The sequence below is a fragment of the Ovis aries genome, chromosome 10 (assembly GCF_016772045.2).
Source record: "Ovis aries strain OAR_USU_Benz2616 breed Rambouillet chromosome 10, ARS-UI_Ramb_v3.0, whole genome shotgun sequence".
NCBI lineage: Eukaryota > Metazoa > Chordata > Mammalia > Artiodactyla > Bovidae > Ovis > Ovis aries.
In genome coordinates this window covers 73,799,526-73,815,915 of record NC_056063.1, presented here as the reverse complement: position 1 = coordinate 73,815,915, position 16,390 = coordinate 73,799,526, and the positions used below count along the sequence as shown (strand labels likewise).

At 42.3% G+C, this 16,390-nt stretch overlaps 1 protein-coding gene across 7 annotated transcripts in view; it reads right to left on the bottom strand.

Annotated features, from left to right (window-relative positions):
• MBNL2 (muscleblind like splicing regulator 2) overlaps positions 1-16,390 on the bottom strand; it is a 168,972-nt gene that overhangs the window by 107,144 nt on the left and 45,438 nt on the right. For 6 of the 7 annotated variants that reach the window (XM_027973721.3, XM_060394204.1, XM_060394203.1 and 3 more), the window contains exon 2: positions 10,736-11,511. The exons of the other annotated variant lie outside the window; for it this stretch is intronic. In XM_027973721.3, coding sequence (XP_027829522.1) covers positions 10,736-10,909 — 174 coding nt within the window. In that variant the 5' untranslated portion in view covers positions 10,910-11,511. The remainder of the gene's footprint in view (positions 1-10,735; positions 11,512-16,390) is intronic. 7 annotated transcript variants of the gene reach the window in all.

Genomic DNA, 16,390 nt, shown 5'->3' with positions numbered 1-16,390 from the left:
GTCCTGATTTTATAGCAGACTAGGGAAAATGTGGTCCAGGACCAGCATCATTCTATAGTCGGGCTTTGGGGAAATGATGCGTTAGCTGCTCACAGGGGCCAAATAGGCCACTCCGGGAATTTAAATAGCTCTTACCAGACACTTGTGGGCACGTCTCCATGTGACCTGCCTATCAAGGCAGTCAAAATCATGCACAGGGTCCAAAAACACCTTTTGGGTTATAAATCAAAGAACTTGTTTGTACAAAACCTTAAACCAAGAAGGGTTTTCTGTTTGTAGATTAATGGGGAAAAATGAGCAATAGGTAGCCAAAAGAGTTATCAGAATTTTGTGGGGAAAACAGTGGGGGAAAATGTGTTTTAAAGTACTTTTAAGTGGTATTTTAAAGATTTAAGGATATATTTGTTGTTTAGCCACTAAATCATGTTCGACTCTTTTGTGACCCCAGGCACTGTAGCCCACCAGGCTCCTCTGTCCATGGGATTTCCCAGGCAAGAATACTGGAATGGGTTGCCATTTCCTTCTCCAGGGGATCTTTCCGACCCAGGGATCAAACCTACACCTCCTGCATTGGCAGGTGGGTTCTTTATCACTGAGCCATCAAGGAAGCCCAAAGATACACGTAATTCTTTTGCAAATATGAATGAGCACCCAGAAGCTGCCAGGTACAGTGGTAGAGCAATGAAGACCCAGCCTTACAGCATTACCTTCCAGCAGCGGAGATGGTTAAGAGATACATAGGCAGATAACATCCCTTAAGGACAAGTTCTGAGGTTCCTCTTGTGGAGGGATGTGTGCTATTTAAGCAAAGTCCAGACCAAAGTGAAGAACTGAGGCTTGTAGTTACCTGGGGGGAGAGCATTCCAGGTAGAGGGAACAGTCAGTGCAAAGAGGGGAAAGTGGGGCCAGGAATGCAGCTGGGGGCCAGACCACATGGGGCTTTAGGGAAAGCCCTTTGGTTTTCATCAGTGAAATGAACAGCTACTGAAAAGTTTTAAGCTAGAGAGTGACATGACTGTTGAGTCACGAGAGTAAGGAATGGCAAAAGGGAAGGCTATGGTTGACTATTGTAACAATCCATTTGAAACATGATGGTAGGTTGGGCCAAGGCAGTCATCATAGAAGTGCTGAAAAGTGCTCAGATCTAGGACGTCTTCTGAAGGCAGAGAGAATAGGACTTGCTGATAGAACAGAGAGAAAGGTTGGACATGGTGGTAACGGTAACAGAAGATTCCAGCCGGTTTTAAGATGTTTAATTTGATCAACTGAACAAATGGTACCATCTACTCAGAACAGGTACCATGGGGACAGCAGATTGAAGGGGAGGCCTCAAGTTCTTATTCAGTTCATTTGCTCAGTCGTGTCCAACTCTTTGTGACCCCATGAATCGCAGCATGCCAGGCCTCCCTGTCCATCACCAGCTCCGGGAGTTCACTCAAACTCACGTCCATCAAGTCCGTGATGCCATCCAGCCATCTCATCCTGTTGTCCCCTTCTCCTCCTGCCCCCAATCCCTCCTAGCATCAAAGTCTTTTCCAATGAGCTCTTATTAGTGGATATATTAAACTTGAGAAGTCACTTGAATATCCAGGTAGAGATGGCAGGTTGGCAATTGGGTGTGTGAGCCTAGACAGAGGAGAAATCAAGGCTAGACATAGAAATTTAAAATTTTCAGCATATAGGAAATGTTTACAGCCTTTGGGTAGGATGAGGTCATTGAGGGAAGTCCAGTTTAGGGGTAGAAAAGCCCAAAGTTCTGGAGGTAAGAATGTATTCAGTAAGTCATCAGAAGATTAAGGTGCCCACCATGGATGTGAGCAAATGTCGAAAAGACGCTTGAGGACAAAGCCTGGAGAGATGCCAGCACTTAGAGGTCTGGAGGAGGAGGGTGATTCAGGAAGAGAGACAGAGGAGGTGTGGCCAGTGAGGTAAGGGGAAAACCAGAGAGTGAATCACCAAAGCGGTGTGAAAACAGTCTTTCAAGGATGACGAAGAGCAGTTCATAAATTCACTCCGCCCTCAATTAGCTCTAATGATGGAAGATTCTGCATATGCTGTTCTAGTCCCGGTGTTTAGCGGCGCCTGTCACAGGATCAATGCTTGTTTGTTTATTTCAGAGGCTAATTGCAGCAGACTTTAGGCTGAATCCCTCCGGTAGATGTGTTCTACCTGAACTTCGGGATTTAAAGATATTTTAATTGGCTGCCAAGATTTAGAAATTGAGACACTTCACATCCAAACTTGTATCCCTGGTTCTTTTTTGTTTGTTTGTTTTTTAAACCCCCAAGATGCTCAAAAGGCAGGCAACAGCTGTCTGTGGCTGGGTGGCTGCTGGCATCTTTAGAGGGGTTATGTGCCCTTTGGCTAACTTCCTGCTGTCTCCAGTGAGCCCTAGGTCTCCCCAGCAGTGAGTGCTGAGTCACTCATTCATATTACTTGCTGATTCCTACAGATCTTGAGTTTGTGCCTTTTGTTTAGTTAGAGGGAATGAATGAATTAGTGAATGTTTACTGACGCATCACCTGAAACCCAGGGAGGCAAAATGAGGTAAGCTTACAAGCAGCAATGTCGTAATTCAGAACCAGGGCAGATTCTCAGGCCAGGGCTTTTACCCAAGCTCTTTGCTTCCGAGTTTGTCACTGTATTAAAACACCCTAAAATAAAAACAGGAGTTTGAATGGAAGAAGGGTACTGACAAGATGCTGTTTCCATCTTCAGAAAAACAGAATAGGAAACAAATTATTTATTATGATAAATGTAGAGAAATGGTTTCCCAAGAACTGCCACACGGTCTAACAGAAGTTACCATCACTGCCCAAGGCAAAGTGAGTAAATAAACAAATGTAATTACTAAACAATATAATTAAGGTTACAATTGGTATTTTATTTCATTAGTTTTATTTTTGGAGAAGTTTCGCCATTTTTCTCTGTGAATTATTTTTATTCTTTCGTGCTTAAACACAGACCATTATAATCACAGAATGACTGTTTATCATCAGGCCTTCTCTTACTCAATATCAAAAACTGGAGTTTTTTTAAGCCTCCTCTCTTTTGCTAGCTCCGATGAAGGCTAGTGGCCATCCAGGGCAGCGTGTGGAGATGGATTCTGAAACCCAGCTTGGACTCCTTGAATTAGACCACAGTGCTTGATTTCTGATGTTTAGATGTCACTGTTATGTGCTGCCTCACGTTGTCCCCCTTCACCCCTCGCCAAAAGATATACTGAAATCTTAAATCCCTGTCCCTCCGACTGTGACTCAATTTGAAAACAGAGTCACTGCAGAAGTAATTAGATAAGATGAGGTCATACTGCAGGACGGGAGTGGCCCTACCTTAATTTAACTCATGTCCTTGTAAGAAGGGGAAATTTGGACACAGACTCAGAGGGAAGATGATGCAAAGAGAGACACACAGGAAGACAGACATCTGCAGAGGAGGGCAGAGATCAGAATTACACAGTCATAGGGCATGCATTATGAGAAACCAGAAGAGCCAAGGAAAGCTGCTCTTGTAGGAATTTCAGAAAGAACATGATTTCCAGACACTTTGATCAAACTTCCAGCCCCTAGAACTAGGAGATGATGCATTTCTGTGGTTTTAAGCCACCCAGTTGGTGGTATTTCATAATCACAGCCCTAGGAAACTAACACGGAGGTGATCTTGTCTGACTCGTCACTGTAAACTGTGTTAGGTAGCAGTCGTGTCCCAGGAAAGTGGCATCACCCATAAAATAAACAACGCACGTATGCTGCCCCTAAGTAAGACATTTAGGCAGATGATGCAGAGCTTCAGAATCTCATTCCCTTGCTCACTGAAGGCACCAAAGCTGATTCCGTCTGCTAAGTAATGGTCCTTCTCTTGTTCTGGAAAACTGAAAGTATATCCACCCTGAGCAGAGAATATCTTGAGCATTAGGAAGAATTTGGCGCTTATCTTGGCTCTAGGAAAATTTGGGAAACAATCAGAAAGTATCTTTAATGGTCCCCTGGTCTTCTTGTGCCCACTTTAATGTGTCAGACTTCTCTGTGAGAAGTCTCTCTCTTAATGAGAGACTTCCTTAACTTACAGTCCTTAGATAGTTTATAGAGGTAACCATGAAACCTTTGCAATCCTGAGATTGTTTGCCAGTAGTCTCAGGGTATGACCACTTTTCTGAGTAAAGATTCCATAGTCTTGATTACTTAGGAAAGATGCATACTTCCCACTATCACGACAAGGAGGGGAAAAAAAAACCCACTAAGTGTGCTTAGCACGATGGTGAGGATCAAACTAAGATTTTGCACCTGGGGAACAAGGCATGGGGATGGAGTGGGTGATGGCTCAGGGTGGGGACAGGATGAAGGGTGTGGATTTAGACATCCTGAACTGCAGCAGACAATGAACCATTCACATGAGGTGTTCAGTAGGAATTTGGAGCCTCAAAGTTGGCAAGGAAAGAGCACACACCCAGAATTGGGACTGATCAGCACAGGGGTAGGAACTGAATATTTGAGGGCAGGTCCCCCTTCAGAGGGCTTCCCTGGTAGCTCAGATGATAATCTGCCTGCAATGCAGGAGACCTGGGTTCGATCCCTGGGTGGGGAAGATCCCCTGAAGGAGGGCACGGCAACCCACACCAGTATTCTTGCCTGGAGAATTCCACGGACAGAAGAGCCTGGTGGGCTACAGTCAATAGGCCCGCAAAGAGTCGGACACATCTGAGCGACTAACAGTTTCATTTCTGCTTCCCCTTTCAGAACAGATCACTGGACTTGACCTAGGAAGCACCAACACTGGGTCTTGGAGAACATCTACCTTAGGGAGCAAGGGGAGGACGAGGTGAGATTAGAGGCAGAATAGACAGGGAGGTTAGAGTGGTGAAAGAACTAGGACTATACCGTGGGGGAAAGAGCAAGAGAGAATTCCAAGGAGAGGCTGACCAGGCCGGCAGAATGAAATATTTAAAGAAAAGGGTGAGCGCTCATCCAGAGATCAATGCTGGATCCGAAATGCACTGATGATCATCAATAAATCCCTTCTGAAAAATTATGAGGACTCTTTGTTGGCTTATGCGTTCTTTGAGTGGTCATGATTGCATTTCTGCTATGACGCCACGTTAGGTGCTGGGGCGCAGAGATGAGACACAGTCTTGCCTTTAGGAAGCTTACCCGCTTGTACTGGGACACGTACTCAGAGGGGTAAACTATATATAGAGGTCTGAACGGTGTCAAGCGAGGGCACAAGGGGAAGTGGTTGATTTACAGGAGAGAGTAGAAGTCATGGTCAGGAAACGGATCTCTCATAAGGGAGAGGTCTAATCAGGGGATCCAAGAATTCTTAAAGTGCAAAGTTGTCCTGCCTTCTCACATCATATATCTGAAACCATGCACTTCAGAATCACGGGGCATACACACGCTCCAATACCTTGAATCCAAAGCATTTTTGTTACTGAGACCTAGTAAGTGATGATATAATATTTGTGTGCAGATGCAAAAACAAATATAACATGTGCCTTGCATTCTCTTGCAGTTTCTCACTTTTAAAAAATATTTAATATTCAAGGACATAAATAGGCTCATTCCTGGGGGCTTCTATTTTGGAATGTTTTTTTATACTTCAATATGCTAAACTTGTTAAACATAAATATTACTAAGCTATTAGGAGCTTTGGAATTAATTACATTGATGATTATTCTGTAAGGCGAATTAGGAAGAGGGAAGAGATGACATTAGTTCTGGAGTCACATCTGGAATCAGATCCCTGCTCCACCATTTACAAGGTATAGGAGAGCAACTTGTATTTTTGAATCTGTATCCACATTTATAATGATTAACTGAGTAATATTTACCTTACAGAGTTGTTAGATAGAATAGATAATTGCATGAAAAATGCCTGGCTGACAAGCTCTATAGGACTACAGTGATTTCCATTGATAATGAAATAATTACCTGAGATTATATTTCTAAATCAGGCCAAAATGAGGCATATAATTTCGAAAACACTCAAGCAATTTCTGCAAAGAATTAGCCCCTATTTAGAGCCCAGTTGTAAAGAAAATCTTACTGAATCATAAAGGAAATCAGTCCTGAATACTCATTGGAAGGACTGATGCTGAAGCTCCAGCTTTTTTGGCCACCTGATGGGAAGAACTGACTCACTGGAAAAGACCCTGATGCTGGGAAAGATTGAAGGCAGGAGGAGAAGGGTACGACAGATGATGAGATGGTTGGATGGCATCACCGACTCAGTGGACATGAGTTTGAGCAAGCTCTGGGAGTTGGTGATGGACAGGGAAGTTTGGCGTGCTGCAGTCCATGGGGTCGCGAAGAGTCAGACACGACTGAGTGACTGAACTGAAGAGCCCAATGGCAATTCAAAAATGTGAAGTTAAGGTTGAGGCCAGTGACATATTCTGATACCTTTGGGGAATAGTTTTTAAAAATTGTCCAAAATGGCCACATATCTAACCACTTCTAATTTTTAAATTTTTCATCCATAAATCTGAAGACTAAAATTTTACTTGTCATCAGTCAGCTTATAGCCAGCATTTCATACAATGGGAGAGTAAAAACAAGCAGTTTTTGCATCACATACAGTTTCAGAGAAAGTGAAATAACTGTCCTGTCAATTTTCCAGTGTTGTATTGTACTTCCGGAGTCAGCCTGTGTCTTCAGTCCTTGCACAGAGCTTCCTGAATTTGAAATTGATTGGGATATGAAGAACAGGGCCATAGCACATGGCTGCACAGGCTGTGCAATGCACAACTCCAGAGGGCGCCCATCTCACTGTGATGAGAAATAGACCCCTATTGTTCAGTGCGCCCCTATGCAACCATATGCAGCAGCCCTATCTGAGAGGCTTGAGTATTTTCCTGATGAACATGCTCTACCATTAGTGAGCATTTACAGTGTATGAAGGGGCTTCCCTTGTGGCTCAGCTGGTAAAGAATCCACTTGCAATGTGGGAGACCTGGGTTCAATCGCTGGGTTGGGAAGATTCCCTGGAGAAGGGAAAGGCTACCCACTCCAGTAATCTGGTCTGGAGAATTCCATGGACTATATAGTCCATGGGGTTGCAAAGAATCGGACATGACTGAGCGACTTTCACTTCACTTTCACAGGGTATGAGACACTGTTCTAGGCTCCAGGGATACAAGGGTGTTCTGGAATGTTCTGGCCTTCTGTAAAAGACTTAAGCAGTTCCACTGTTCATAATAACACTGTAACTTTAAACAATCATAAGTGCTTGCATGTCTGGTGGTTTCACATAAAATGCAGCGTGGTAACAGTTGTGAATAAATTACAAATGTCACTGTGAGAACTCTGTACATTTTACAAAATCTCTGTTATAATAACATCTATATACACACACCTCTCTTGACAAAGACCTCAGCAAATCTCTTTTCCAAACATCCACAAATTTGTTTAGTATGTACTTATGGAAGTTTCGTCACATATACAAACTTAACTCACAACAAAAACAAAAGTGGAGTATCTGAGGCTCACAAATTAACTTGTACCTATATAAGTCATCACAGATTTGTTTTTCCTATTTTTATGAATAAAAGTACCCTACAGTGTTTACAGAAGATATCTTGCCATAAATAACAACAACAAAAACGATGTCTACCTCAAACTTGATTTCTTTTAACCTCATGACTAATTTGCATCATTGAGGTATTATTACAATAGATTAAGAGTTTGGACACATTAAGAATTGGATGCTTTAAGAGTTGGCCACGTTTTGCTTGTAAAGCCAGTCATTAAACTCAAGGTGCATACTATATGATACTTTACTAGGAAGGGAAAGACACTAATATCACCACGTCCAGCTCGTGCTGGGCGACAGGTATATTTTAGGCCAGCTGGTCTCTGAAGTAGCCTTATGAAGCAGGAATTATTGTAGCAATTTAAAATAAGATGACACTGAAGTAAAGGAGGAAAAATAACTTGTCTCAAATGATATAGTTAGCCCATGTCCCCGCCAGGGTTTCTTCAAGTCCTGGCCTGTCCTGACTTCAAAACCCTTGCCCTTCTTTCTACCCTAGGCTGGTTCTACTGCTGCAGAGCTACCTTTTTTAACGCATGAAATAAAATTAAATTAGCTTCATTATAATCACCATCATCTGTCATTTTAGCCTGTATTTTTGAGCGTCTGTTTTATTTACCAGTTCCTGTTGCAAGGACTTGTACTCCTTATAGCCGCCTTTCAAGGTGAGCAGGTCAGCGTGGTGCTGGGCACTGTAAATTCTTTAGCCAATGTCCCTGGTGAATTTTCTCATTTTACTGATGAGACAACAAAGCTAAGAAGTGATAAATGACCCACCGAAGGCTGGGAAGTGGTTGAGCAGGTAGGCTCAGGTCTGTCTTACTCCTGTGAGTCTGGGCTCTTTCTACATTGTTCACAGTTTGACCATGTCACAAATCTGTAACACTGCACTCAAATTAAGTAACCTAAAAACTTACAATCCTGAAAGGAAACTAATAACTTGAGGCAATACACAACTCTGCTTCCACACTTGGAATGATTTTACTAGACACTTCTGAAAATGATCTTCAAGGTTTCTTTCTAAATAGTACTCAACGTTCTCACAGCTTGCTTTACATTTTTATTCTAAATATAACTGTTCTCGATTCTTTCTCATGAGTGGGAATTCTCAAACAATTGTGATCTTGGTGAATCTCCAGTACAATATTGACATATACGAATCTGAGAGTTGTGCTGTTGATAAGTCAAAAAATACTGAGCCTTAATAGGTCGGGCACAGTTGCCTAACTAGTTAAAAGAATTAAAAGTTTTAAGAAATTACTAAAACCTCAGTTTAATAGTAAATATCCAACCAAAAAAGGGTTGACTTGATAAACAAAGGGCTTGGGGATGACCTGGAAAATGAATTCCTCATTTCTAACCTGATTCCATATCTTAAAAGTTCTTACATTCTAGTTTTTAATCTACACTATTTTTTACAGTGAAGGCTGTCATTTGTGATAATCACAGAAATGAATACACACTTTACTTACTTTTTTGCCTATAAGCAAAATACATACTAATATAAAAATGTGCTCATGCTGTTACAGTCTATATGAATTGTGATTTATCACCCATCTAGTCAATTCTATGTAGACAAAATGAGTTATAATTTTAAAGTCTAAACTAATAGGCTTTGAGAGATAAAAAAGGAAGAAAAGAGGGGTAGTTATTGAGGTAAACTGCATATCTAATTTTTTCAAATTTTAATATTTATTCTATTGAGCTATAAATAAGTTCTGCTTTTAGTATAGACAAATTTTCCCATTAAAATATGATTTGAAGTCATATTTCAATTTTCATCTGTAAATCAAATAAGAAAGTTTTGTTTGTTTTTTACTTAAAGGAGAAATTTTCTCAAGAAACATACCCAGTCCCTTCAATACTCCAAAATAGGCTAAGGTCACTATTCACTATGATTTCCCAAATTGTATATTAAGAGCATGGATCAATTTTTTTGTTGTTGTTTGGTAAGCTTATTTATATGAAGTTTTTCAGAGATGTAAAATTTAAGCTCTATTTTTTTTAAGCTATGTGTCTTACATGTATCGTTGAAAACAATATTGTCATTATGTTAGAACTATCCTAGACAGTCAGGGATTGATAGGATCCATAATTTTAGGGAAAAAAATCCACCTCAAAGAATTATGGGTTAAGTCATCCCCATTTTCTTCAATGAGATCTTTCACGATAATTCTCCCATTTCTTCAAGTCTAATCTCCACCCAACTTGGTATACAACTCAGGTGCCACAGCCTCTAAAAACATTTCTGAAACAATCAGCTGGAAGCCAGTGCTCCCTTCGATGAATCTGCTTTCTATCACAGAAGTCTGCTTTCTATCCTTCTCTTAGGGCACATGTCCCTTTCTGTCTTGGGCTTCCCTAGTGGCTCAGACATTAAAGAATCTGCCTGCAATGCAGCAGACCCGACTTTGATCCCTGGGTTGGGGAGCTCCCCTGGAGGAGGGCATGGCAACCCACTCCAGGATTTTTGCCTGGAGATTCACCATGGACAAAGGAGCCTGGAGGGCAACAGTCCATGGAGTCACAAAGAGTTGGACATGACTGAGCGACTAAGCACACACCCTTTCTGTCTTGAATTATTGCCGTTTGCTATATTTCCCCTACTAGACAGTGGGCTCATCAAGGATACCAACTTGAAGCACATTCATTTCTTCTCTCAGGTGCTATGTGTTAACTTACACACGGTAGGTTCTCAGGGAGCACTGAGTGTGTATTTAATAATTCCTGTTAGCCATGGCAAATTTCCAAAGAGCGTGAAAAACCTCTTAGGAAGTATTTTAGGAAGCCCTTGGTCAAGAAAGAAAGCCACAAGAGTAGAAATTCTTCAAGAGGTGAATCCGAGTAACTGGCACATAAAAAGTGACACATTCAATTTCTTCACCTTTATATAACCTCCAGAAGATCAAACGTTAATAAAATATTTATCTTCAGTTGTCACAAGCCAGACTTTGATTTAAAACTCTTGAGGACATGAATGTCATGCCAGACCAAAAATACACCATCATGTATTTTTAATTTAAACATGGATCTGTAAAAAATTTATATATGCCTGACATGAAAAAAAATCTGAGTGCAAATCTCCCAATAATCACCACAAATAAGAAAAACAGGATTGAAAATCGATTGTTAGAAGTACAACGGAAAGCATTCCGTTTGACAGTCCAATGTGGCATTGATGTGACTACCTAAAAATGCATTCTCTTACCTTTAGGGAATCAAAGCAGGCAATTACTCTTCCATTTTCAACCTGGCAGCTTTTGGGGGGGTGGGCGAATTTGCATTCCTCATCAGAGCGGGAGCAGGTTCCTCTCTGGAACTGTCTGCAGACCTCTAACGTCAGCCATTTTGTATCTCTGACGGGGGCAACATTCAAAGCCATGATGAGAAAATAACTGGGATCCTGTTCCTCCCTGCTAAATGATGAAATCAATCCAAGTTCCAATGATCCCAAAACTATTGTTGTGGAAAATCCCACATGTAAGTCTGAAGGTAAGTGACAAATTGCTTAATGAAGTCCAATCCAGGAAACAGAGCGGAGAAAATTTATCGGCAGGCAGTCACTCATCAATCAATATGCCCCACTCGAAGACTGCGGGCCGCAATAAAAGCATGCTCAGTGTCATCTCTGACTGCAAACGTCGGAGTCTCCTGATCCTTTCGCAGACAAAACTGTTTTTAATAAAGTGACCTCAATATCATGGCACTCCTTGGGAGAATATTTAGTCCTGACACTCACAGCTATTGACGACACTGGAAAATAAGCCACTGAGATGTTCAGATCTTAGCAGGATTTCTTTTTCCTTCCACTGTTTAAAATTCTGAAAGCAAGCAATTGGCAAAGTCAGACAGCTGAGGTATCTTCATCCACTCGTAAGGTCAGGGTAATGTATATTTGACAGAAAAACAAGATTTGAACAAAAAGCTCCCGGACTGTGGTTTCCAGCAAAAGTGACTTCACACAGGCACTTTTAAATCTTGAAGCTGTAAAACATAAATAAGTGGTGAATCAACTATCCTATAGTATAAAACATTTCTCAATTAAAAAATAAAATCAACTTACACCCCAACTCAATGGACTCAACATTTGAACAAACTATTTAGCTCTTATCTCGAATTTGCAAAAGTGCAGTTTAGAGCTTTGAGCTTTGAATATAGTAAGAGAAGTTATGCATTAAAAGAGAGAGAGAAGAATACAAAACTGCAACTGTATTGCAGAAATGATCCAGGCAGCAGTCCAAAAGTTAGGGATGACTCAAACAGATGAGTGTGGCAGACACAATAATTAGGCATTCTGAGACAATTCAATCTAATGTGCTTAATCGCCAAAACAGTGTATTAGAACCGTGGCTTCCAATTAATTTCACATTTAGGCCATTGATTTTATTGTTGAAAATGCTAGAAACAATTATTTGGGATGTGTCTCTTCTATATAATAAGGATATATTGTCATTCTGGATGAAATGCGCACTCCTCACCCTATATGTCCTTTCCAGTTTACAGAGGTTTGAGCTTAAAGAGGGATAGGTAGACCCCTCCTGATATTATTCTCAGATCTCTCATACTTTCTCTCTACTTTTAATACTTGGTTGATGGTAATGTTGCTTTCTTTCCCATTTGTACTTTTCATTTCCGCTTCCCTAGCGCCTTAGATCAGGGCTATTAGGTCCTCAAAAAGTATTTATCGAGCAATTTAGCTGATGACTGACTCTCCCACTAAGTGAATGAACGCAAGTTCATTTTACTGTAGTGCGGTTTCGTTTTTAACAGAGTCACAACTTAAAAATGTTGGGTTCTGCAGAATGCTGGAGTTGAATCACAGACCTACAACAAAAATATGACTGATCAATTCAGATTTCTAAAATCAGCCCATTTCGTTTCTTTTAATATCTCTAAGGATTATGAAATTATAAAAACATTGAAAAATTTAATATTGAGTGCAGCATGAATGAAAGACTAAAATAACAGAAGTTGGTCATTTTCATATATTGAGTATGCCACAGGCTACCTTAGTTATTTCCTTAGCCTTGATGTCCTTTTAAAAAATTTATAACTAAAAACTTAATGGAGGCTGGAAGTAGGTTATTTAAAATCATCATGTACCAAGTAAGTTCAGAGAGCAATAATCCTTGAGTGGTTCACAAGTGTTCCCTGAAAAAGTAGGTCTGACCGTCAATTAGGTTTAGTTAACTCCAGGTAAACCAAGCCGAACAAGGCTTACCTGTAACAGGGCTTTTTCCAGCCTTGAATGAGTCTCTGATGGGGGGAGGGCCTGCAATGGCATCTAACTGTGGCATCATTTATTAACATTTAGTGGGACATCTCCTGGGACGGGGGGAACAGTTCTTCATCACAGTCCTTCTCTTACTTGTCAGTAGAAGTGTTTGAATGAGCTATAACTGTATGTGCATTGAAGGACATCGGCAACCTGGGAAGCTGTGACACATTCCTAACTTCCAATTGTGAAATATTTGAGGGGCCTGACAGGCTCCTGCTTGTCTGTTTGGCAGCACTGCGTTCCCAGAAGCTAACATTCAACCATCTTAACTTCAAGAGTTTAAGAAGATGAGTTTAATAACCAAGCTGACTCTAGGTCAGGTTTCACCGACCAGCCTGGACCTGCACTCTTAGCTCACCCCCCACCTCTAACCCCCATGAGAACAAAGGACAAGTGAAATGAGGGACGAGGAAACATTTCTGCCGGTGTGTTCAGTGGAGATGAGGCGCCGATAATGTTGGAGACACAGTGAGAGGCTGGACACATGGAGTTTATACTTGCAAAAATTTTACAGCGTCCCTGAGTCCTAAGGACCTGGGTTTACTTGGGGTCACAGAATAGCAAAGATGCAGGAGATGGGTTCTCATCTTCAAAGCCATACAGTCTTGGCCAACCCTTCACGTGTAGGATAAGAAACAGGCAAATATGGATTCAAGCAGCAATGAATAATTACTCAAGTATTCCTGAAAACCACACTGGAACAACACTCTTAATCCAGTCCAGTGAATGGGGCACACTTTTGCTCATACTTTTAGATATGAAGACAGTTCCCTGCTCCTAACCCCCACCCCGAGAGAACCAGAGTGCCATTTCTACTTCTGTGAAAATCCAATCGGAATTTAGATCATCAGACTCTATCAAGATGAACTTGCTTTTAAAAGCAGAGGAGCCGGTCCCTGACGGCCAGTCCAGTGTAAGTCAAAGATGTTCCAGAAAGTGCATCAGATTGTAGCTAAATATACTGCTATCCTAACTGTTGGTGAATCCACTCTTTCTCCCAGCTTGTTCTGTTTCAATCCTAAAAGTTCCGGAACTACTATAATCAAACAAACTGCCTCCCTCGGGCCATCGCAACCTCCCTCTTCAGGAATGGGTACAACTAACAGCTCTGGGTGGAGAAGGCAATGGCACCCCACTTCAGTACTCTTGCCTGGAAAATCCATGGACGGAGGAGCCAGGTAGGCTGCAGTCCATGGGGTCGCTGAGAGTCGGACACGACTGAACGACTTCACTTTCACTTTTCACTTTCATGCATTGGAGAAGGAAATGGCAACCCACTCCAGTGTTCTTGCCTGGAGAATCCCAGGGACAGGGAAGCTTGGTGGGCTGCTGTCTGTGGGGACACACAGAGTCGGACACGACTGAAGCGACTTAGCAGCAGCAGCAGCAGCAGCTCTGGGAATGAGGAACTGAGAGCAGATTTGAATCAGGTCACGAGAGCCCACTGAAGGAGATGGGCAATGATGGGTGAGGATGATTAACATGGTGACCAAGGGCCAAGACTAAACTATACTAACACAGAGAACAAATTACATACCACGCCTACCAGACTGGAGGCTCCAGCCAGGCAGGGTTACTTGTTAGGGCTTCGCTCTTCAATACAGAAGCCACTTGCTACAGATGGCTACCGAACACTTGAGATGTGGCTAGAGCCACTGAGGAACTAAATTTAAATTTTTTATTTCTTCTGAATGTAAATTTAACTTAAAAACTGATCCTCGGTATACTTATTGGAAAAGTATGCTCGGACCAACGATGAATCTACTTTTCAGTTGTAAATTTCACGGAATCTAAATACAGATCAAGTATTAATCTTTCCAACAAAAATCCAGCATCCTAATTGACTTGTGCTCTAAGTATAAAACTGCCCATGGGATTTCCCAGGCAAGAATACTGGAGAGGGTTGCCATTTCTTCCTCCAGGGGATTTTCCCCACCCAGGGATTGAATCTGGAGCTCCTGCATTGCAGGCAGATTCTTTACCACTGAGCCACCTGCAAAACCCAGGTATAAAATACACACCAATTTCAAGCACTTTTAGTATGAAAAAAAAGAACATGAAAAATCTCAATATTGTTTCATATTTACTACATGGTGAATTGATATTAATATTAAATTGGATTAAATATTATTATTAAAATTAAACTATCTTCCTTTTAACTCCTCTCCAAAAAAAAAAAAAAATCAGAATTACATATGTACTTTGCATTCATTCTACTGATGTCGTAAGGGCTTTTGCATTTCTTCTATTAGCCACAGAACTTCCTGGAATGGTGAAAAGAACCCTGCCCTAAGAGCCAGCTTCTAGTCTGTATATTGCCAAGGCTCCTTTATCTGACCTTGGTAAGTCAATTTTCTCTGTGATCCAGTTTCTTCCTCTGTAAAATGTTGGTAGTTCCTACTTACTTTACATGGTTGCTGTCATGAAGGACTGATTACGAAAGAGACGTAGACATACTCTGTGAACAGTAAAGTGCTGACCCAGTGCACGGTGATGAAAGGAGAAGCTGCTCTATCAATATTTACTGAAGAAATGCGCTCCCAAGCTTCCTGTCTGCAGTGGTTATCAATGACCCAGGTCTTGCCTGGGGTGGATCTGCTCCAGGTGTAGCTTCTGAGAGCAAGACGGTGCCGTGGAGATCACAGAACTGCCTGCAGGGGGCGCTCGTCCGGGGCCGCGTATCCAGAGCGCCCTTCGTTTCTCAGGTCGCCTTCAGTCTGCAGCGGAAGGGAACCCCCAGAGACGGTTCCCCCAAGCACAGAGCCCACGGTGTCACTACAAAGGCCTGGGCCTGCTGTTTTCCTCCAGCTGCTGCTAACCCAGAACTGAATGAGACACTTTCCGGGCCCAGCAGTCACCCTGGGTGCTGCAGTGACAGGGAGCCTAGGTGGCTTGAGGGCTTGGTGAGAGCACAGCTCTGGACTGAGCTCCCAGCGCCCTGGGTGCGGGGGAAGTTGCGGGGGAGGGGGTGGCATCTTCCAGTTCATCTGCCCAGAGGGGCCCCTGTTAAAATGTGTCTGTGTGGAGAAGGCGTGCATGGGTCACTTCAGTCCTGTCTCTTTGCGACCCCATGGACTGTAGCCTGCCAGGCTCCCCCTGTCCATGGGATTCTCCAGGCAAGAATACGTAGTGGGCTGGCATGCCCTTCTCCAGGGGATCTTCCTGACCCAGGGATCAAACCGAGGTCTCCTGCATTACCATCTGAGACAACAGACTGCTATTTTCAAATCCCCAGAGTTCAGTTCAGTGCCTGATACATAGAACACGCTCAACGAATCTTTGTCAAATAAATTCCTGGTCCTCCTCCTGGTCCATTTCCACTTTAATATGGACCAACGTTGGGCTTCCCTGGTGGCTGACAGTAAGGAATCTGCCCTCGGTGCAGGAGACCTGGGTTTGACCCCTGGGTCTGGACGACCACCTGGAGAAGGGCATGGCAACCCACTCCAGGATTTTTGCCTGGAGAATTCCATGGACTGAGAAGCCTGGTGGGCTATAGTCCATGCGGTCACAAAGAGTCGGACAAGCCTGAGTGACTAACATATGGATCAAAGTCTAACCTAAAGGAATAAGGCTCTGAATAGA